Source organism: Pongo pygmaeus, chromosome 11 (assembly GCF_028885625.2).
Source record: "Pongo pygmaeus isolate AG05252 chromosome 11, NHGRI_mPonPyg2-v2.0_pri, whole genome shotgun sequence".
Lineage (NCBI taxonomy): Eukaryota > Metazoa > Chordata > Mammalia > Primates > Hominidae > Pongo > Pongo pygmaeus.
Genome location: NC_072384.2, coordinates 127,602,520 through 127,624,940, shown reverse-complemented (window position 1 = coordinate 127,624,940; position 22,421 = coordinate 127,602,520). Strand labels below are relative to the sequence as shown.

Genomic DNA, 22,421 nt, shown 5'->3' with positions numbered 1-22,421 from the left:
AAAGTGTTATCCATTTTGTTTTGAACTGTTCCTGCCTAATGGACGTACCCATACCCTGTTAGGGTTGTATTTCTCTTCTAGGCAACACTTGCCCTCTCAGGAGGTCATCCATCTAACACTGGAGGGTTTTTTTTGATGTTTAGTTTTATTCCTTAAAACTAGTTCCAAGTAGGGAACAAGTCTGTAAGGTGGAAAGCTCTGAACATAGAGCTCAGGTTAATAAGAAGAGCCTTCCTTCCTGTTTCTCAGGAAATGTCTTCCGCCTGACAATTTCTCTACCTCACCCTAAAGGGAGTAAAGCCCACGTGATAACATCTGGTGTGAGGACTCTTTTTCCCAGATCTACAGTGATCTCACCGTGAGTCTATACATCAGGAGGAATGCCTGCTGCTGCCTGTTCAGTGGAAGGGAGAAACTCCTAACCCATAAGCACTAAGGCAGCCCTTTCTAGAATATATTGCATGTTGGAGTCATCTTGTTGGATGAGACAGAGAAAGGAATGCTCTGAGCTCACTGTTGGGGCCCCATGTTCCTTCCAAGATAACTGATACTCTCTTGGAAGGTGGTGGAGTTCCAGATTCCACCAGCAGTGCCACCCCAGGGAGAGGAGGTTTCTGCCCAGTCACCAGGAAGGGCAGGGCTCCTGTCACCTAGATGGGGAGGTGGGGATGTTTCCTTTCTCACCTACTGAATGGTAACCATGTACAGCATGCAGTCCAGGATACTCTGAAATAATTCGTTTCTAATCCTGGGAGCACAAAAGCATAACAGGAGCATATCGGACACTGGGATGTCTACACGGAGTGTAGCTCAACCAGCACAGGGCATGGAGGGGAGAGACTGGCTGGTTGTAGGGATGTAAGAAAAAGAAGGGGACACTCTCAGGCAGGCAATATGAGGACTCGACTTTACAAGCAGTGGGGCGTGTGGAACCGAGGGCAGGGAAGTGAGACATCTACCTCATTACCCAAACACTTCAATCCCCTGCTTCAGCTTTGGAGCCAGATGATCTTTGCTGCGACCACTCAACCCTGTTGCTGCAGCATAGCCGTAGATAACACATCAATGAATGCATGTGTTCCACTGTAACTGGGGTTACTAAAATGGGCAGTAAATGGCCCACAGGCTGTAATTTGCCAACCACTGTTATGGAGACTGTAAGAAGCTTGAGGGCAGGATATTCTTATTCAGTGTGATATCCATATACAGGCCTGGGTCATGGAGGGTGTTTGGTAAACATTTGGTGAATGAACACATGACTCTTGAATGTAGCCTTGGATGTGTGGAGTGGTTTCTCAACCTCAGTGCTGCTGACATTTGGGGCCCGATCATTCTTTATCCTGGACGGCTGTTTGGTGGATTCTAGGATGTTAAGCAGCATCTCTCACCCCTATCCTGCTAGATGCCAGTAATGACCTCTTCCTCCATGTGAGGACCAAAAATGCCTCCAGACATTGCCAAGTGTCTGCTGGAGTGAGGGGCGGGGTGGGGTGGTGCAGAACCACCTAATGTTGAAGACCATTTATGTAGGGAGGGATGTGGTAGGAGATGGGAGATGTACCTTTAGCCTATGGGGGAGGCATTTGGTGAAGGGGAAAAAAAAACTTTCTTACGAAAGAAAAAAAAAGGTAACTTAAAACTAAACACACTTTTAAAAGACACAGTTGCCTGTATATTTTTCCAGTTTTATTTCTGCATGATCATCCTAGGCATACTCGTTGGCAAACTGTTTTTAACATAACCTTACTTCTATGTCATTACATATTTTCCTACAATATTATCTGTAGTAGCTGAGGAATGTTGTCTTACCTGATTGTGCCATAATTTATTTAACCACTACCTTCACCAATTATTGATTGGTTTGCTGCCAGCTGCTCTGCTAGAAATAAGTTAATCCAACAAGGCCCTGCTTTTTGGAGCCACAGGCTAGCAGAAAATGAAGACATTGAGCAAGTCAGTTTGGACATGTTGAGTGTTAACAATGGGTAATGTGGGAATTTCTAACAGGGGAGGTGAACCTGGGGGTAGGGAGGGGGTGTCACGAGGAACATTTAAGGCTTTGGTTCTCGAGCTTCATGAACCATCAGAATCCCTGAAGAGCTTGTTAAAACACAGCTCGCTGAGGCCCACCCCAGACTTGATTTGTTAGGTAAGGAGAGGGCTCTGAGAGTCTTTATTTCTAACACGTTCCCAGGTGCTGCCGCTGCGCTGCTGGTCCAGTAACTACTCTGATTTAAGGAGTTTCTACTTTCTCATTATGATAAGCAACTGGTAATGATATCTTACTTATATGCATCCCTGATTATCATGAAGAAATAGTGTAATGGATAAGAACAGAGGTTCTGGAAATAAGGGCTGGGTGTGGTGGCTCACGCCTGTAATCCCAGCACTATGGGAGGCTGAGGTGGGCAGATAACCTGAGGTCAGCAGTTTGAGACCAGCCTGGCCAACATGGTGAAACCCTATTTCTACTAAAAATACAAAAAAATTAGCTGGGCTTGGGTGGTGCACACCTGTAGTCCCAGCTACTTGGGAGGCTGAGGCAGGAGAATCGCTTGAACCCAAGAGGCGGAGGTTGCAGTGAGCTGAGGTCATGCCACTGCACTCCAGCATGGCCAACAGAGCAAGACTCCATCTCAGAAGAAAAAAAAAAAAAAAAAACCCAGGTGTGGTAGCCCGTGCCTGTAGTCCCAGCTACTTGGGAGGCAGTAACTTTAGCCTTTGCGGGAGGCAGGAGAATCACTTGAACTGGGAGGTGGAGGCTGCAGTGAGCCGAGATTGTGCCACTCCACTCCAGCCAGGGCAATACAGCGAGACTCCATCTGGAAAAACAAACAAAACACAAAAGAAATGAAAGAGCAGAGATTCTGGAAATAGATGACATGTGTTCATAACTCTGGCTCTACCACATAACCCATGACTCAGTTTCCTGATCTGTAAGAAGGGCTGATTGTGAGGGTTATGTGGATTCACTAACATAAAAAGCACTTAGAACACGGCCTGACACAGAATAAACAGTACTTGTGTTTGCTATTATTGTTGTTGTTTCTTTAAACTAAATTCCCTGAGTAGAATTTCTGGTTTCAAGAATAGGCAGAAATGTAGGATTTTCAAAATATGCCTCCAAGGTCATCACCGGAAAGAGTTTTAAAGTTAAATCAAATAGAGCACTGGTTCTCAACGTGTGGTTCCTGGGACTGGCAGCATCAGCATCACCTGGGGACTTCTAGAAATGCAGATTCTTAGGCCTCACCCTGACCTACCAAGGCAGATGCTGATTTCTACCAAAGTGTGAGCCAGTGTTCCAGAATGTCACTGAGGTTCTGTTCTCAGGAGCAGTAGTGACTGTGTCATTGCGCTGCTTAGCCCTGTGTTTCCTATTGATGTTGCTCAGGTGGGTTGAAGGAGGAAGATTAGAGTCCAGGGTTGCTCTAGGCAAGTTAGTTACTCTACTACGTGTGGACGCACAGTCGGGGCCTCACCTGGAGCCACAGAGGGGCAGGGAGGAGCCTGTGTGGGAAATCTTCGATTCCTGCAAACTTGCAACACCAAGTCAAACCTCCTTAAACCTCCATGCATCCTTCTCATGACAGGGTTGCTGCTTTAAGGGTAGAGGGTTTCGGTCAGCGTCTGTGTTAACACACTCATTTAATGGTTATCAGGCAAGGCTGGTCCCTCAGTAGGGTGGGGGAGGGAGGCTCCATGAATTCCTCAGTTGACTGGCATCCTCAGCTTTGTCATCATCCCACAGTCACTGGAAGGCGAAGGCAAGACGCAACAGTGAAAGCCACTTAAGCAAGCCCCTTTGACTTAATGTTTGATTTTAGGCTATGTGTTGGTCTGCTCGGGCCGCCACAACAAAGTATCACCGACACCATGGCTTAAACAACAGACATTTTTTTCACAGTTCTGGATGCAGAAGTCCAAGATCAAGGAGCCACGACAGGGCTGGTGTCTCCCAAGGCCTCCCTCCGTGGCTTGCGGATGCCACCATCTTCCTGTGTCCTCACGTGGCCTCTCCTCTGTGCCATTCCAGGGACATGCATCCCTGGGGTCCCTTTCTGTGTCCAAATTTTCTCCTTGCATAAGGAGACCAGTCAGCCTGGATTAGGGCCCAGCCTAAGAGCCTCATTTTAACAGAATTACCTCCTTAAAGGTCTTATCTCCAAATACAGTCACATTCTGAGATATGGGAACTAGGACTTCAACATATGAAATTTGGGGGTAGACAAATCAGCCCATACCAGGCTACTCTGTGGGAGAGAGAGAGAGAGAGAGAGAGAGGGAGAGAGAGAGAGAGGAGGAGAGAGAGAGAGAGAGAGAGAGAGAGAGAGAGAATGAGAATAGAATAATAAGTAGAGACTGGAAGCCTGGAGAAGACTAGTAATTCAGGAAATTAGGTATAATAGCAATAAACTTCCTCAAAGACAATGATTGTGCCTGCTCCCCTGACCGAAGGGAGATGGTGGCTAATGATTTGAGGCCTTGACAAAAAAGTAACTGCATACTTAAAGAACCCCTTAAGGATTAACGCAATTGCTGCCAAGTCCCCCAGGTTATATCCAGAGCTCTGCAGCTTGTTAGGGGCAGAGTCTGGTGGTTGATGGCCTCTGCGCTTGGCTCCCTTGGGCCTAAGTTTCCTCTCCACATGTGACTGCTCTGTGACCTTTATGAGCACCACTCTCTTCACTGGTACAACTGGCATGTACTAGTACCTAGTCATATGGCTGCTGGGAAGACTGAACTGGACAATCCACATAAAGGGATTAGCATGGTACCTAGCACATTGTAAACACTCAGTAAAAAGCTATTTTAAAAAACTGCTGCACCTGTCATGCTCCGGATTTAACGTGACCCCAAATGAAACCGATTAAGTTTCATTCATTTCTCCATCTAGGCTTTTAAACAATCATTATTAAGGAAAATATTTATTATAAATGCCATACATGTTCAGTAGTTTTTTTTTTTTTTTTTTGAAGTCAAATATATGAAGACTATGAAGAAAATGTGAAAACCTGTCTCTCAGTACCTCCCTGGTCTGGCTTCAAATCCTGGCCTAGCCCTTTATGGGATCACTGACTTTAATTAAGCAAATTATTTGACCTCTCGGGGCCCCAGTTACCCCAACTGCAAGTGGAGATAGTAAAATCCCAACTTCATGTCATCGCAAAGACTAAATGAGCTGATGCATGCAGTCAAAGTGGGAAGGGAGCCTGGGGCTGGCACATGGCTGGCACATGGTATAAGCACGGTAAATGCTAGCAGGTGTCATGGTTGCTTTCACCACCAGCATCATAAACTTTTGTGCAGGGTGCAAAGGAGAGCCTGGGCTGGATGGCAGGAGGGGTGTGGATGGCGTCCCTGGGTCTCCTGGGCCTCCTGGACGTAAAGGTGACACAGGAGAAGACGGCTACCCTGGAGGACCAGGTAGAGTTTCAGTCACTCCTCTTTTCTCTGACACTGTAAACCTTAGAGTTGTATACAAAATCTCTGATCTCTCAAGTGGCTTTCCAAACTGGATCCTATTCAGATCATTTGCCTTAGATGCCGACTCACCAGGTATCAGAGACAGAAGCAATGAGAACAGAGTGGGATGCATCTCTTATGTTCTAACTGATGTTAAACCATCATAAAACCTAGACAAGGCCCTGCATCCTATTCAGTATTTTCCCAAACTGCTATACATCATCATCAAACTCTTGCCGATTTCTGCGGTTCACTTTTCAAGGTCATGAAGGGACGGTCAGCCTGGTGGCTGTGGGATCACCCTTAAGAGGCTGTGATGAAGGCCTCAGGGACGATGTGTGTGTTCTCACCCTCTACAAGTGGCCAAATCGCCTGGTTTCCTGAGTTCACTTCATCTTATCATATAGCCATTAGTACACTGATGTAGAAAACAGGGGTCTTTCTTAAAAGAAAAAAAATGGGAAGTGGTGTTGGGAAAGGGGACATAGGACTCTTCAGAATAGAAGTGTGAAACAATGCACCAGGTAGCTCATTAGGTGCATGGATCCAAAGAGCCCGAGACACAATCCTATCTCCAGAGAGTACCTGGCCAGGGATGCAAACTCCTGTACCAGGCTAGTAGTGAGTAGAAATGAATGAAGAGGGCTGGGTGGGGTCTGTAGCAAAATGGAGCTTTGGCTAAAAGCTGCAGCTCAGCTCCAGCCAATTATAGTCTACAGAAATGTGGGCCTACACTCTATACTCTTTTCAAGTTCAAAATATCAACTTGTAAAATCCTTACAGGTCAAAACACGAGCAGGCCTGATTCAGTCCACAGGCTACCACTTTGACATCTCTGGTTGACAGTGTAGATGGGGAGAGCCTGCCAGTCTTGCAGAACCAACGGTAGAACACAAAAACAAAATACCTTTTGGTTTCAATGTCTAACTTCACCTTTTGCTCTTGGCAATTAGAAACAGCTCCTGGCCTTCTGCAACAGTTCAGCCCCTTAGAGGTGCTGAAGGATACAGACCCTGCTCACGTTCTCTAGAACTGTTGATTTCCCATCTGCCAACAAGAATGCTAGAACGAGGCCTTCCTTCCATTTCCCTCTCTTCTCAAAGAAGAGAGCGAAACTTGTAGATGTGGATCCCAAGCCTTTGGCTTTGTCAGAATGGAACTGACAATATGCTGGAACCAGGGAAGAGGTCTGGGAGGTGTAAGAAAGACCGACTTTGGGGAGCACTTGCTAAGCAGTTCAGTCTGGGGAGTCCACACTTGGAGTGTGTCATTACACTGTTCTCATTCTTTTTTTCCTAGTGTATTTCATAACTTACCTTTTTGTTATGCTTGTTGTTTCTTATTTCTCTTCCTCAAGTGTAATGCAAGCTCTATGGGGGCAGGGATTTTCCTCTGTTTTCTGCCTTTATGCTAATGTAGCCCAGGCACCTAGGAGTTGCTTGGAACAAATACTTGCTGAATGAGTTGTTGCGTGAACTGCAGCTGTGTAGCTGTGTACATTCCAGAAGGTGAGGAGGGGCTGAGTCATGCTCCCCTCTGCTCCCTGAGTGCTGAGCACAGTGCCAGAATAGAGGTGCTTAATGTATTTGTTAAACCGAACCCCCTAACCTGCCTTCAATTTTTTTCCTTTGTTCCTCCAGGGCCTCCTGGTCCCACTGGGGATCCTGGGCCCAAAGGGTTTGGCCCTGGATACCTCGGTGGCTTCCTCCTGGTTCTCCACAGTCAGACGGACCAGGAGCCCACCTGCCCCCTGGGCATGCCCAGGCTCTGGACTGGGTATAGTCTGTTATACCTGGAAGGGCAAGAGAAAGCTCACAATCAAGACCTTGGTATGGATACAGGATCGCCCATCTCCATTGCCTGAAGAGTAAAATTTGGGGTTAATTTTACTGATTCATCAACACCTTAAATGATCACTAACCTTATATGGGATTATTCTTACTTTTTAAAAAAAAACACTAGCATGGTCATTCTCAGCTAATCCTTTTTAAACTTATGATCCTATGAAGTGTCAAAGAAGCTCATTCTGGCTATAATTATTATCTGGCTATAATAAGTATATTATTATTATCTGGCTAATAATATTAGTTTTATAAAAATGATTCTTCCTCAGTAAGTTAAATGTAACTCTGTTATCAAATGTACTTTTTGCTTCCAAATGTAAATTAACCAGAATGTGGTCAGTTCCTGTACTTATATGTAAAATGGTGCAGCCACAGCACCCTGATGGTTATGTTACGACACTTGCCAGCATCAACTCCCTACCCTACTCCAATTTAAATTACAGAACTTTATTTTAAGGGTCATCTTTTGGTGCTCCTTGTCACTTCTCTGCTCCCCTCCCTTCCCCTCCCCTCCCTTCCCCTCCCCTCCTCTTCTGTCTTTCTCTCTTCTCTCTTCTCTTCTCTTTTCCTCTTTTTTTTGAGATGGAGTCTTGCTCTGTTGCCCAGGCTGGAGTGCAGTGGCACAACCTTGGCTCACTGCAACCTCCACCTCCAGGGTTCAAGCGATTCTCCTGGCCCAGCCTCCTGAGTAGCTGAGACTACAGACTTGTGCCACCATGCCTGGCTAATTTTTGTATTTTTAGTAGAGCTGGGGTCTTGCGGCCAGGTTGGTCTCGAATACCTGACCTCAGGTGATCTGGCCGCCTTGGCCTCCCATAGTGCTGGGATTACAGGTGTGAGCCACCGTGCCCAGCCCGTCAATTTTCAATAGTAGATTTGCAAGCTGCAGGGACTGATTTCAAGTCAAAGGCTTAAGGACCTGGCTGCTGGGAAACACTGTCTTTCCAAGAAAATCATAGTTAGAATGGAAGGTGCAGGAGGGGACAGTTGACGGTGAGGTGCTTGCCATTGCTCTCACTAGGCAGTGACCCCAGCTGTTAAAAAGGGTAGTCAAAGAGTACAAGTCTGGGTTGGCAACTACTTGTACATCCCCTGCATTTCTCCCTTGGGTTTGGCTATGGCCTTTCCCATCACAAGGGGCTAGTTTCTTTGAGCACAGGAGAAAGGAGGAAGTGATGTTTAATATCCGGAATCTGTTTCCTTCTCTCCTCCTCTCCCTCTGTCATCAATTTCTTTCCTGCCTGGTCTTTGTACCATCAGTCTTGCTTCTGCCCCCTTGGTCTAACCAGAGCACACATCTTAAAACTCTGCAGAACTCTTGGGATAAAGTCCAAACTCCTTAACGAGATTGACAAAGGCCACATCCAATGGTCTGATTTATCACTGGACACCCCTGAGACAGACAATACAGACACCCTCTCCTCACAGTCCCTGCACTGAACATGTCTGAGTTCTCTGAGCTCCACGATCCCTTATCTCCAACCCCCTCTGACGCTATATCTCTCTTTTGAGTAGTCGCTACCACCATCTCCAAGCCTGGCTAAATCCTCTTCATATTTCAAGTCCTAACTTAAAATCACATATTCCAGTTATCCTTCCTTGAGGTCCTGGAACCCCACACTTCTCATTCTTAGGGCTTGTTGTGCTGTAGTTTCATTGCTTGTTTGCTCCTCCAGTTCCCCGCTAGGCCATGAGCTTCCAGAACACAGAGATGTGCTCAGCGCCCACCTCCAGCCCCTGGCCCCCTGCTTGGCTCATGAGTAAGGGATGAAAGGATGAGGGCTGGCCCGCAGGACCAGGGAGATGTCAGAAATGGCTTCCCCATCACAGAAGTAGGCTTTGGTGAGGGCCTCCAGATTCCAGAACACATATCTGCAAAGGCCAGATGGAGGAAGGAAGGGTCTGGGAACACCTACATGGGGTACTTGGACACCAGCTGTCTCTTCTTCCCTCCCAAGGTCTGGCAGGTTCTTGCCTTCCCGTGTTTAGCACACTGCCCTTTGCCTACTGCAACATCCACCAGGTGTGCCACTATGCCCAGAGAAACGACAGATCCTACTGGCTGGCCAGTGCTGCGCCCCTCCCCATGATGCCACTCTCTGAAGAGGCGATCCGCCCCTATGTCAGCCGCTGTGTGGTATGCGAGTCCCCGGCCCAGGCGGTGGCGGTGCACAGCCAGGACCAGTCCATCCCCCCATGTCCGCAGACCTGGAGGAGCCTCTGGATCGGGTATTCATTCCTGATGGTGAGTCCCGTGCCCTTGAAAACCCTGGCTTATTCACCATTTCCTAACACCTTCTCCTGCCATTTCTCTCTGGATTGGACAGTAATTCTGAGCACTCTGCACTTAGGACATAAGGTCACGGGGGCTGTAGCAAACCATAGCCTGTTGGGTTGCAGGGCCATTATCTTTTAAAAACACTTGTGATTGATTTTGATCACACTGGTAGAATTTAGAAGATGAATTTGCTTCAGCCATCGGTGAAACTGGAGCCAATTTGTGTGCATACTCACCATGCTGACTACTACTCCTTTTCAGCGCTTGTATTTTGTTCTTTATGGAATAATCTAAGGAAAAATGTTAAGATCAGACCCAAACCTGGGCGTGTCCCTGATTGGGTCTGGGGTTGTCTGTGTGTGTCTGAGCCCTAATTCTCTCTTGTTTTCTGGGTAGCACACAGGAGCTGGGGACCAAGGAGGAGGGCAGGCCCTCATGTCACCTGGCAGCTGCCTGGAAGATTTCAGAGCAGCACCATTGCTTGAATGCCAAGGCCGGCAGGGAACTTGCCACTTTTTTGCAAATAAGTATAGCTTCTGGCTCACAACAGTGAAAGCAGACTTGCAGTTTTCCTCTGCTCCAGCACCAGACACCTTAAAAGAAAGCCAGGCCCAACGCCAGAAAATCAGCCGGTGCCAGGTCTGTGTGAAGTATAGCTAGAGAGTGCGAAATTCACTAACACGTGGCCATGAGAAACTTCCTAGGGGTCTAAGACTTCCTAGACTGTGCTAAGGAGACGTACGTCATGGTGCTCATTTTGGACTCCTTTTCAGTGGTTCCTTCTGTTTTGTCGTGGTTATTCCCAGAGTCCTCTGGTTCCTTACACATTAAGCAAATGCTGCACGGATGGATTTGTTTGGACCTCCCAATCTAGATGGAACCTAGGTACTCTTATTTTACTGAGGATGATGGAAGAACTGGCTTTATTTAAAAATATGCTAATTCTCAGAAAGGCAAGTAGATGATAAAGGCCAGATTACAAATTACATTACTGAAAACTTCATTCATGGGTTAACAGTATCTCAAACAATTGAAGTCAATTACTCTATAATACAGTGGGCTTCTGGATGGATTTTACAGGAAAAAATAAACAGGTCAATGAATGAAACTAGAAAGCAGAGATTTTCAACATTTCAAAATGATTTCCTCTGTAATCTATTTTTCCATATACTTTAAATAATGCTAAAACCATGACCCAAAGAGATTTTTTTTTAAAGAAGAAAAAAAAAATTCACACTGCCAGTGTTAACAGTTCATTTCAAAGGAGAATGAATCATGATGGCAGGAAGGCCCACAGTCGCTGTATTCCAGAGATGCGACATTAGCATAAACACATCACAGATGAATATAAAACATTATGTTCTCTTCTGCATTTTTCACAGAATAGAAATGCCTACTTTGGCAACCCTTTTGAAAAGTAGCAATTATGGAAAAAAAAAATTCAATAAGAGATTAGGAGCCTAAAAGCTATTAGTGAATATTAAGGTAGTTATTCACAAAAATTGACTCCCCGTTGCAGTGAACTTCCAGACAGACTGCTTTTCCCCAGTCGGGGGTCCGGCGTGTCACCGGTGCGTGCGTGCTAACGGGACTGGCGCTACATGGGGCTCACTCAGGCAGGCACGCGCTTCATACAAAGCATCTCACTCCCCTCCCCAGGAGAGCCTGCACAGCTTCTTGCACTCACAACTGACACTTTGCTCCACACACATAATGGCAGCTCACACGGGGACGTGACAGAGCTATCATTATGCACTTGGGAGAAAATTAAGGGCCGACTTAATTAAACTTAGGTAAGAAGATTCATTTAAGTCAGGGTTACCCCATCAGGAGGACATGGCACTATCTTTAAACGAAACAAAGACAATTTATAATTCGAATTTTATGCTCCCGTGGTTGGCTGTTACAGGATCATCCCATTTTGCCAGTTTTAAAGACATTCTTATATTTTATATCAGTCTTGTACCAAGGCAACAGTTTGACATTTGGCATTAGTATTTTCTATAAAAGTTTAGAATATGTGTCCATTTATAATGAGTATTTTTTCTGTAAAGCAAAAGAAGATCCCTTTTTCTATTTTGCTAGGAATTTGGTGATCTAATCCTAAATTTAAAAGATTTGTTGGAAAAAATTTTTAGGAAACTCACCTTCCTCATCTAAAAGAAAAAGGCATTTTAGAGAAAACTAAAGAAATTTCTCATGAGCGTGACACTCATTTTAGTGCTTAGTTTCCATGCACTTAAAAATAATTGAGAAGAAAAACTCAATTAAAATTTTGTTTATAAGAAATGTTTTCCTTGCCAAACTTTGATTTGTAACGAGCTCTTATATGCAGAACACATTTCAAATGAGTTTTGCTGTGGGCTGCCCCCAGGGTGGCAATTTATTTTAAGAGGAGTATTTTCTGGTAAAAAGAAAAATGTGTATTTTAAGATGAAATATTTTCTTGATGTAGCAGAATATTTCCTAGTTCATTTGACCCATTTGATATTTTTTAAACCATGCTCTGGCATGTTGAATATTTTTGTGCACCTAAAACTTAAGCCAATTTCAATCTTATTTGTGATTACCTTTCTCCTTCCAAAAAAGCTTTATCTATTACCAAAAGTCAACCCTCCTAAAAGTTCAACTTGTTCATCTTGAACTTGGCCTGAGAACATTTTCTGGGAAGAGGTAAGGGTGACAAATGGAACATCAGAAACGTATCTTGCTTGCTAATTATTTTAAACACTTTAATGTTGGTATTAGAATATTATCTTCATAAGTTAATAAATAAGTGAAAAAAAAAACCCACACAAACACAGGCTAAATTATGTAGACAGTTTACTCCACAGTGAGCTTGGGAAGGTATCAGACTGTTCAAAATGTTAGTATTACAAGAGCTGTCTCTAAATGCAGCATTAACACTGCCCTCTAATTTTACAAAAGTATTTTAAAGGATCAAAAGGGCAGAAAAATAGGAAAAATAACTTCTTGGAATAGAAGACCCTGTTATCTTAAACCATTATTTTCTTCACCTGGTTATATATCAATGTGCCTTCAATTACCCTTTCTCTGTGGAGGTGATGAACAAAGCTTTTAAGTTGTTCTCCTAACCCATTATTGGAGATGATCCTTATCAAACCCTCCTCTCTCTGTCTCCCCACCAACCTTGTAGACTGGAACGTGCCTAGATTGCCCTAATGGGAACCGTTCTGTGCCCGTGCTAGAAATCTGGGATGCTTACTTCTGGGTTCTGATTCTCAGTGAGTGGAGCCCATTCATCCAGGCAGGTTTCCATGCTATGAGTGGCCCTTTCGTTCTGCTCTCACACTCCCAACATTGAAGGCTGAGTCATCGCTGCTTTGGATGGCTACCTCCTCTTTAGCCCTGTGCCCGTCTCACACAGCCTTTGTCTTCCACCTCCACCCTTGCAGTAGACATCTCCCAGCTGGTGCCTTAGTTTCAAATCCCAGTTGCCATCTAAGATCCACCCAAACTTGATTTTGTCACCCTCTGGATTAGAATCCTTCTATGACTCTGCTGCCCATGAAGTCCAAATGACTTCCTATGAGGTGAAAGGTCCAGTGGGGACTGTTCGAGGGTTCCCTCTAGGAGTATTTCCTGTCAACGATGAACTGTGTGCAGCTCTGCAGACACTCCCAGCACCTCTTCGACTTTGCTCCTGCTTCACCAGTGATGTCCTCCCTGGGGTCAGTTTACCCTGTGTGGGAGGTGAATTCACTGGGGGGAACTTAGGCTCCCTTCTGCTGCTCTTGTGCAGTGCATGGGGCTGTCCTCATTTTCTCCATTCCCCATTGCTTCTTTAACGTCTCAGTGCACTTCCTTCATTCCATTGCCAAAATGCAAGCCCCTTGAGGGCAGGGACCATGCTTGACTCGTTTTTGTATGCCTAATGCCTAGCACAGAGTTGAACGCATTACTGCCAATTCTTTTTTTTCAATGAAAATTCCATAAACATCATTAGGCATTAGGTGTTCAGCTCTGCATATAAGGTCTTCATCAGCAAGATGGTTACAAGTATAAACCATTTCCTACTTCAGAATATTTTAATATTCAACATATCTGTATACCCACATTCTCGTTATAATTATTGCCAGAAAGCCAATTGATAAGCTTTCAAATCACACCCCTCCAAAAATAGATTTTTGTTTTTTCTATAAACAGAAATTTCAGAAATGAGATTTGAGAGATCCGACTGAGAAGACCCTTCAATAAAATGTGACATGACTTACCTTATGCTGTAATCTGTATTCCCTCAGGATTTAAGAGCTTCCTAGCATAAAATCTTTGCTAAACGTTTGTATACATGTTATTGGTGCTCCGAAAAATAGTCAATGGAATGGTGCACTACAATTGGGCTTTATCATCTTATTTTGAACCTCGTGTAGATTATAGTAAAGCAAACCATTCAGTGTGTTCCAGGAAATTATATTAGATCTGTGTTTCTATCAGCTCACTGGAATAATCTGATAATTGTTACTTTTACTTGGTATGGCTGCAAGAATAGCGGAAAGAAGAGGACTTGAGAGTTGGTCGAACCCAGGTTTGAAATCTGGCTTAGTCATTTTTCAGCTTGTTATCCTGGGTGAGTTTTGCCAACTTTCTTAGCTTCATTTCCCTCATTAATACGGTGGGACACAACAGCTACTCTTGCATTGAAAATTAAGTTAGATTACCTGTCTAGCATACCCATCATTATACACTTACTATGGTCACATTTTGTATTTAAAATAAACTAATATGAAAAATATTTCTTGGTTTTTTTTTTTTTTACACAGAATTATGATTCTCACAGGGTATATAAATTACTGATTAGAATTATTTATATGTGGCCAATTCTTAATGTCATTGGGAATGCTGTTTCATTTCAATCCTCAAAGTTACTGTAGCACAGAAAATATCACAATTTCCCGCAGGGACATTATCAGTAAGTTCTGCAGGGAACAAACAATTGACATTAAAAATCAGTACTCTGCAATTGTCACTGTTATTATCTGCTAGAAACTCTGCATAATGCATTTTAAACCACCAAGGCTGGCTGCCACATCCATGTGAAATGCTTGAATTTTATGGTGCTTAAATATTTAATGATTCATGGGAAAAATGTGAAATGTGTCTAATAAATTGCATCTGTTTCTCTAACCTCTGGTTGTAAAGTTAAAGACTATCAGCATGTAACTTTTGCAAGATGCCTGGTCTGCCATTGGCACTTAAATCTTTGTTGTATTATGATTTATAATATGGTTCATTATATATAAAATTCTGTGATGACTTCCAAAAACAACTGTGTTTTATCTGGTGCATTTATTTTCTTTCAAGCTAATGCGGGTTTACATTTTTTTTTTCTAGCTTACACTGTAATGTGGCTCATACTTGTGGAAGTGTGAACTGCAGAAGGGAAGAGTGTAGGCTGGAAAGGATGGGATTCGGAGGCTCTTGGAAACACTGTTCTATGCACAGTGATGGGGCACAGAAGAGAGATGAAAGCACGCCTCAGGGGGAAGGTCTGTATCAACCCCGGGGGAGCTGCTTGGGCAGTGGTCAGTGGGCATGGGGCTTACACCCTCTTGGCCTCAGCTGTCTCATTAGTTGAGTGAGAATAAAAGACCACCTGCTTCACAGCATTGTTGGGAGGATTCAAGGTGTGAAAGTCAACTACGAAGAGATTTATGAAACCAAAGATATTGTTACTTTTAACCACGGTGACTTGAAGTCAGGAATTAGGTATTGATTACATTTCTCTTTATAGCCAAACATGGGGATAGGTGGAGTGCAGCTATTCAATAACTGCCTTGTGGACTTTTTTTTTTTTTTTTTGAGACAGGGTCTTGCTCTGTTGCCCAGGCTGGAGTGCAGTGGTACAATCATGGCTCACTGGAGCCTTGACCTCGCAGGCTCACGTGATCCTCCTGCCTCACCCTCCCCAGTAGGTGGGCTACAAGCATGTGCTACTGTGCCTGGTTAATTTTTAATTTTTATAGAAGCAGGGTCCTGCTCTGTTGCCCAGGCTAGTCTTAAACTCTTGGCTTCAAATCATCCTCCTGCCTCAGCCTTCCAAAGCATTGGGATTACAGGCACGAGCCACTGCACCCAGCCTTGGACTTACTTACTTTTAAGTAGAAAGGAACTTCATTGGTATTTGGGCCAGCCTTTTACCTGATAGAGAAATAAGGGTACTCAAGTAACAAACATTCCCTGACCATCTACTATGTGACAGCAGCAGTATTGGCTCTGCTACATATGCTTCCTCTCAACCCTACAGCGGTCCTATTTTGCAGACAAAAACTGAGCTTTAGAGAGAATAAGTAACTTTTTTAAGGTCATACAGTCACCATCTAGTAGAATCCAAACCCTCGTCTGTCTGTTCTACAGATAATACTTTTATCCGTTACTCCATTACCTCCCAGCGGCTTTCCCCATTTGTGAATTGGTTAGAAAATAGAGGGTCTCACATAGAGGTGTCCTGGATTGCTTCTGTCACTGCAAAGCCCCTTGTTTTACGGGTTCTAAGGTAGCCCATCCAGCTCAGCTTGGAGACTGTCTCAAGCTGTTCTGGAAGAAGGGGGTGAGGAACCCATGAGGACAGAGCTATTTTGGGGGATCCCACAGGCCTATATCTCAGGGTCAACTGAAAATCAGCCATGTCCGAGGTGGGCAGATCATGAGGTCAGGAGATGGAGACCATCCTGGCTAACATGGTGAAACCCTGTCTCTACTAAAAATACAAAAAATTAGCCAGGCGAGGTGGCAGGCACCTGTAGTCCCAGCTACTTGGGAGGCTGAGGCAGGAGAATGGCATGAACCCAGGAGGTGGAGTTTGCAGTGAGCCAAGATCGCACCAATGCACTACAGCCTGGGCAACAGAGTGAGACTCTGTCTCAAAAAAAAAAAAAAAAAAAAAAAAAAGAAAACGAAAAAAAAGAGAAGAAATGAAAACCAGCCATGTCTCCTGTATTAGTCCATTTTCATGCTGCTGATAAATTTTCATACCTGAGACTGGGCAATTTACAAAAGAAAGAGGTTTATTGGACTTACAATTCTATGTGCCTGGGGAGGCCTCACAATCATGGCGAAGGTGAAAGGCACGTCTCACATGGTGGCTGACAAGAGAAGAGAGCTTGTGCAGGGAAGCTCCCCTTTTCAAAACCATCAGATCTCGTGAGACGTATTCACTATCACAAGAACAGCCAGGAAAGACCTGCCCCCAAGATTCCATGACCTCCCACCGAGTCCCTCCCGTGACACGTGGGAATTCAAGATGAGATTTGGGTGGGGACACAGCCAAACCATATCACCTCTGGAGCCCCTAGAAACCCAAGGTCAGTCATTTAGGGCAACTGCTCTGAGCTGGAGAAAGGAGGATCTGAAGGCCCTTACTTGATGCTCAGTCACTGCAGCACCAGCCAACTTAGTCATTTTTGTTCTCCCATTTGCCAGCAAGGCAATTCCTTCATACATTATCTCTAGGGGGTAGCTTGCATCCTCAGTGATTATATACTTAGTGGTTATAATTTTATCAGCCACAGATGAAATTCTCAACCTGTAATCATTTTTATGTTTGATAAAAGTAGGGAAAATTGTATAATGAGGAGTAAAATGTTCTTCTGGTCCCCAAGCAGTCAGTCCACTTTACGTGCAATAAGTGGTGTAAAATGCACTTGTGCGCACTGAAATTTGAGAAGTACTTTGGTGCCTATAAACCACAGGGGACCTGTTAAAATGTAGATTCTGATCATTTGGTCTGGGGAGCAGGAGTCTGAATTTGTAGAAGCTCCCAGGTGCTGTGGGCCCTGGGTGCACACCCTGAAGAGCAGAGAGGTTGGCCTTGGTGCTCCTCTATAACGAGTCTGAAGACCTTGTTCAATTGCATTAATAATTATCTGCTACTAAGGATATGCAAGATAGATTTAAATTGTTGAGGGAGAGGATCTTGTAAAGAGACAGCATCTCAAGGTCAGAGGCAGGCAATAACTTGCAAGAATCTCAAATAAATATCATGAATCTCTAAAGTTACAAACTTTCGTTTGATTTTTCTTTTTAGAATTTTCATCCAGGCACTAAACAAGTTATCTAAGGGGGAAATAGAGTGAGAGAAAGAAACAGTAATTTCACAACTTCCTGGCAGAAACCCTCACTGGAGGTGGCTGAGCAGTGTTTTTCAAAATACTTACTTAGAGAAGGGATCCAGTTTCGCATCCAGAGAGCCACATAGCAGAAGTGTTGTTTCTAGGGTTTTGCTTGTGTGTGTCCCAGATTCCAAGAGTCTCTTTAAGCCACATGATGCCATTGATTTTATGACACTACTCTCTTCCCAAGCAGAAATACGTATTATGACCAAATTTAATGATTTCTATTAGCAATATTTTAGTTTTTCTAAAGTATAAATCATATATCTAAATCTGCCAATTCATCTGTCATCTGATCGAGATGTCAAGATCATTCTCTCTCTGCCCCTAAACACCACAGAAGGAAAAAATGTTAGCACAAACACATCCAATGCAGACCTGTAAAAAGCACATGGCCAGATTCGGTACTATTCACAGGGACTCCTTAGTGACACTTCTTGCTGTGGGAATCTTGAGCTTTGTATACCAGGTCACAGCATTCGATGCAGTGGGACATGTCTTAAGACTGACAAAGGCCCCGAAGTCTCTATCTCTACCAGCAAATGCTTTCCACTGTTCTTTCCTTGATGTGATTCAAGGGGAAAAAAAAGACCTACAATGATATCAGTAAGCACCAGGCACTAGTGTTTATGTGCGCCACTGGTGACAGTATAAACGAGCTTCTCTTTTTGTTTCAATCCACAAGTATTTATTGGTTCTGACATTCCAGACAACGCACTGCTCAAGGCACTGTGAGGAGAGACAGAGAAACAGATGGTCCCTGCCCTCATGAAGCTTACAATTTAAAGACAAAGACATTCTCTCATTGCAGCATAACCAGCAATTCCAAGTGGTATGTGGAAACTGTGTAGATGTGGTTGTGTCTGTTACAGGATTCAGATGGGGGCTGGATGAGGAGGATCTGAATGGGCCAAGAGAGAGGAAAGAGCTGTTCCATGTAAAAGCACAGCACAGAATGTCACAAGATCAGGAACACTCACAGCCTGAGCAGTGAGACTAGTTACCAGCCTCTGTGATGGATAAATGGGGCTGAGGTCCAAAGGCTGGTTGGAGCCCACTGTTGAGGCTAATGACTTTGACCTTTATCCTTTGGCAGCAGAGAGCCAATGAAAGGTATTTGAGATGCTGAGTGGCATCATGAAAGTGAATTTTGGAAGATTAAGCTGGAGTTATGTAGAATTGAGAGAGGAGGTATTGTAGGTATTGAACAGAGCAAATAATTGAGATATTGAGACTCTCTAAGCTGAGAGTCTGTGAGTCTAAAATAAAATACTAGCAGCCATGAAAAAAAAAAAAAGAGAAGAAACTTAGGGAATGACTGCAATGATTCATGGGAAGGGAAAGGAAGAAGTAATATATATATTTTTTGACTAATTGAATACTGTTCTTTACTGAATACTGAATCTCTCAAGAAAAACTAAGACTGGGAACAAGGAGGCCAGGTCTGCCAGCTACCCCATTCTCACCCTGCCTTGCAGTGCAATTTCCAGGGTAGGGGGAGGTGGTCTTTCTCATCCCTTTAGCTTGCTTACTCCCCAGGCAGCAGAACATGTGCCAAATAGGTAGACAGGCTCTAGTTCTACTCAGACTAGTTATTTACTGCAGCAGGCAATTTAAAAGGATGGAGGAGGTCTGAACAATTATGTACAACTTTGGAATCACAGGCAATACATTCAGAGTCATTAAGAGGAAGCAATTTTAACGACTGCCTCCTCTTCAGAACCAAGTAAAGATTCTGCATTAAGAGGTCTCTTAAGTTGACTGACCACACCAAACTGTGGGAACCAGGGGCTTAACAGACAATCAGGGAGCTACTAGTAAATAAACCAAATTAAAAAATTAGCTCTAAGTGCTTATTCCCTACTAGAGATAATTAGTCTAATACACTTGGCTCACTTGCTTTTGTCTTTCTCAATCCAATTCCAGTTTGTTGGCATAACTTTAGGGATTCCTTATTGTAGAGGAAAATAAAATAAAGTGGACATTCCAAACAATAAGCAGTTGTTACAGGCAAGTCTGTTAACTAAAATAATTATAATAATTTCCAGAACATCTTTATTGTTGTGCTAAAGTAATTGGTTTACATTTATAACTAAAATGACCTTTCTCACATCACTAAGATGTTCCACTTCATAAACAGCCATGCGTATCACAATTTTACCACCCAAAATCTAATCCTGTGTCTTTGTATCTGACAAGTCAAACAGAGCAAGGAAGTACTACTAGTGGACTCAAGTGATATATATAAAAAAAAAATAAAGTGCTTCCATATACAGTGACTGGACTCTTAATACAATGGAAAAAATGCTTTGGTGAAACACTGACATTTAATGAGCCCCTATCGTGAGCTTTGGGGTTGGAAAGGGGAGATGAGGAGTGAGTGGAAAGATAACTAAGACTCAGGCCTCATTACAGACTCATTCACAATCCATGCTCCCACGTAGAAGGCACACCTTTGTGTAGCTGTGCACAGTTAATAATAGGGGCAAGATATAAGTGTTATAGCAGAATTACCAAATGCTATAAAAGTGGCATGAAAGAAAGAAGTTACTTCTAATTGGGGTAATGGGAGTCAAACTTACAGAATTTGGGAGAGAGCAGTAACATTTAGCTTGAATATTTTAATTTAAACACATTTAAAGCTTCTAGACTCACAGGTACAATTTATATTATAAAGAAGATGTAGTTTTACATCAGTTATAAATTAACCAAAGGAGCTCAGATATTACTGGGCCAGCCAGGAGGCCAAAGAGCTCCCAAGGCTCCAGTGGTTTTCTTAGCTCATTTCCATGCAGGTGTCAAGGCCTCTTCCAGGTAAAATCAAATTGGATTTGGATACAAAACTCCATAGTCAATATGCTCCAAATTTGCTGAATGTATCAAAAGAAAAATTGAGAAGACAATACCACCAAAATGTGAACCCTGGGTACCTCTAAGGGTAGGGCTACAGGTGACTTTAAAATTGTGTATGTATTTATTTGTATTTGTTTATATTGTGAATTTTCTCCATGGACACACAGTATTCATTTTTAAGTCTGTTTTCTTGACTATATATTTCTTATTATATATGTTTTCCTGACTGTAAAAGTAACACACACACATAAACACATCTTCCAAGACAGTAATATAAAATTATAAAAATGAAGAAAGCAAAATCCCATGTACTCCACTCCCAAAGATAAAACCTGCTAACATTTGGGTATATTTCTTTCCAGATGTTTGCCTTATGCATCTGGAAGGCATATCTATTATGTGCATAATCAGAAAACTATATAAATTGTAGATCAAAAAAGGAAGATCTTTTCCTGCTTCTCTCTTTTAAAATATCTCTGTTGACAGTAAGACATCAGTGATCTTCTGACTTTGTCCTTTTACTCATGGAACACAAGCACCAGGAAATGCCTTAAACGACTCAGACAGACAATCTGTGGATTGTAACGTGGCGGGGCCCAAGGGCGTGTTTTGGACATTTGGCTACGACAAGTGGCTGGTACAATGGCCAATTAAGAGGCACTTTTATGAGGAAAAACATACTTTCTGCAAGATAGATCTCTAGTGACCGATCCACCAAATGCCTTCGCTCTACTCTGTGGCATCTGCTGCTACTTTGCTAATGCGTTAAATGACGTCCTATCTCCTGGGCACACAAGCTGCCACTGGGAAGGGGCTGGGAACCCACATTGCTGGTGTCACTGATACTAATGGTGTGTGTAGGAGTCTTCCCCACCTTAGGTCTTTCTTACACTTCTTCAATAAGACTTTCTATAAAGGCAGAGCAATACCAGAGCAGAGCGAAAGCCCTGCAAACACCAGCCAGACACAGGGGCCTGAGGAGCTGAGGAGCTGAGGAGCCGAGGCGCCGGGGTTGGGGAGAGTAGGACAACATTCGGCCAAGGCAGCCACATCCTGTTCCTGGACAGCCGCAGTGGCAATGCGCCAGGAGGACGCGGGGATGGCTCCACACCCACTGCCAAGTCAAACACGGGGCACTCCAGGCAGAATGAGGGACTAATCTTCCCGACTGGTGTAAGTAAAACCTCCTGGTGAAGGTCACAGTCTTCAAAAGCAGACCGAGGCAGAGGCGTCGCTGAGTCAGCAGTGAGAGAAAGGAGAGTGGAAACTGGTCCCTTCCTGGAGGAAGTGACCTGTTTATGAGCAAGAACAAGGCCAGGAGAAGGCCCACTCTCTGCAAGCTGCGAGTTGACTCATAGGGGCCATGGGACCGTCCCAGGCGATGTGAGCGATCTGGAGCAATACCGGTGTACTCTGCTTTTGTTTAAAATGAATTAAAATGAATTAGGGGCTTGGGGAATGAGCCAAATGGGCAATAATTACACGAATAGGCCATGTCTTCCCAAGACGCCACCTCACTGGCTATCGAATCTGTGAAGCCGCTGTCTCCTCATTTCTTCTTCTGGTGAGAGATGAAACCCGTAGGGTGGTGGGCTGTTTCTGGTATGTCCTGTAGTGAGAAAGCCAAAGGAAAAATCAATCATTCTGATGTGACAAGGCATGTGTACCCTAGGATTCCAAGGGAACAAAGTGATAGCTTGGGTGTCATCTTTATTTTAACACAAAACAGAAATATAACAAAGATTTTTCAACTTCAGCTGTCAGTACTAGATTTCAACATCAAGTAAATATTTTTGGAGTGGTTCAGCCATGAATCTTATTTGACTCATTTTGAGGCTTCTTGATAATCTT

The 22,421-nt window shown here is 43.7% G+C and overlaps 2 protein-coding genes across 14 annotated transcripts in view; one reads left to right on the top strand and one right to left on the bottom strand.

Moving 5' to 3' along the window:
- The window catches only part of COL4A4 (collagen type IV alpha 4 chain), a 156,814-nt gene extending 140,323 nt beyond the window's left edge, over positions 1–16,491 (top strand). For 4 of the 5 annotated variants that reach the window (XM_054479330.2, XM_054479329.2, XM_054479333.2 and 1 more), the window contains 4 exons: positions 5,311–5,427; positions 7,107–7,295; positions 9,269–9,555; positions 9,985–14,875. In XM_054479330.2, coding sequence (XP_054335305.1) covers positions 5,311–5,427; positions 7,107–7,295; positions 9,269–9,555; positions 9,985–10,248 — 857 coding nt within the window. In that variant the 3' untranslated portion in view covers positions 10,249–14,875. Of the gene's footprint in view, positions 1–5,310; positions 5,428–7,106; positions 7,296–9,268; positions 9,556–9,984; positions 14,876–14,940 lie in introns of those variants that run through there. The other variant, XM_054479332.2, reaches the window with a different exon arrangement.
- A 1,891-nt stretch (positions 16,492–18,382) lies between these two features.
- The window catches only part of RHBDD1 (rhomboid domain containing 1), a 164,414-nt gene continuing 160,375 nt past the window's right edge, over positions 18,383–22,421 (bottom strand). For 8 of the 9 annotated variants that reach the window (XM_054479322.2, XM_054479318.2, XM_063648023.1 and 5 more), the window contains one exon: positions 18,383–22,179. In XM_054479322.2, the coding sequence (XP_054335297.1) occupies positions 22,085–22,179 (95 nt within the window). In that variant the 3' untranslated portion in view covers positions 18,383–22,084. The remainder of the gene's footprint in view (positions 22,180–22,421) is intronic. The other variant, XM_054479326.2, reaches the window with a different exon arrangement.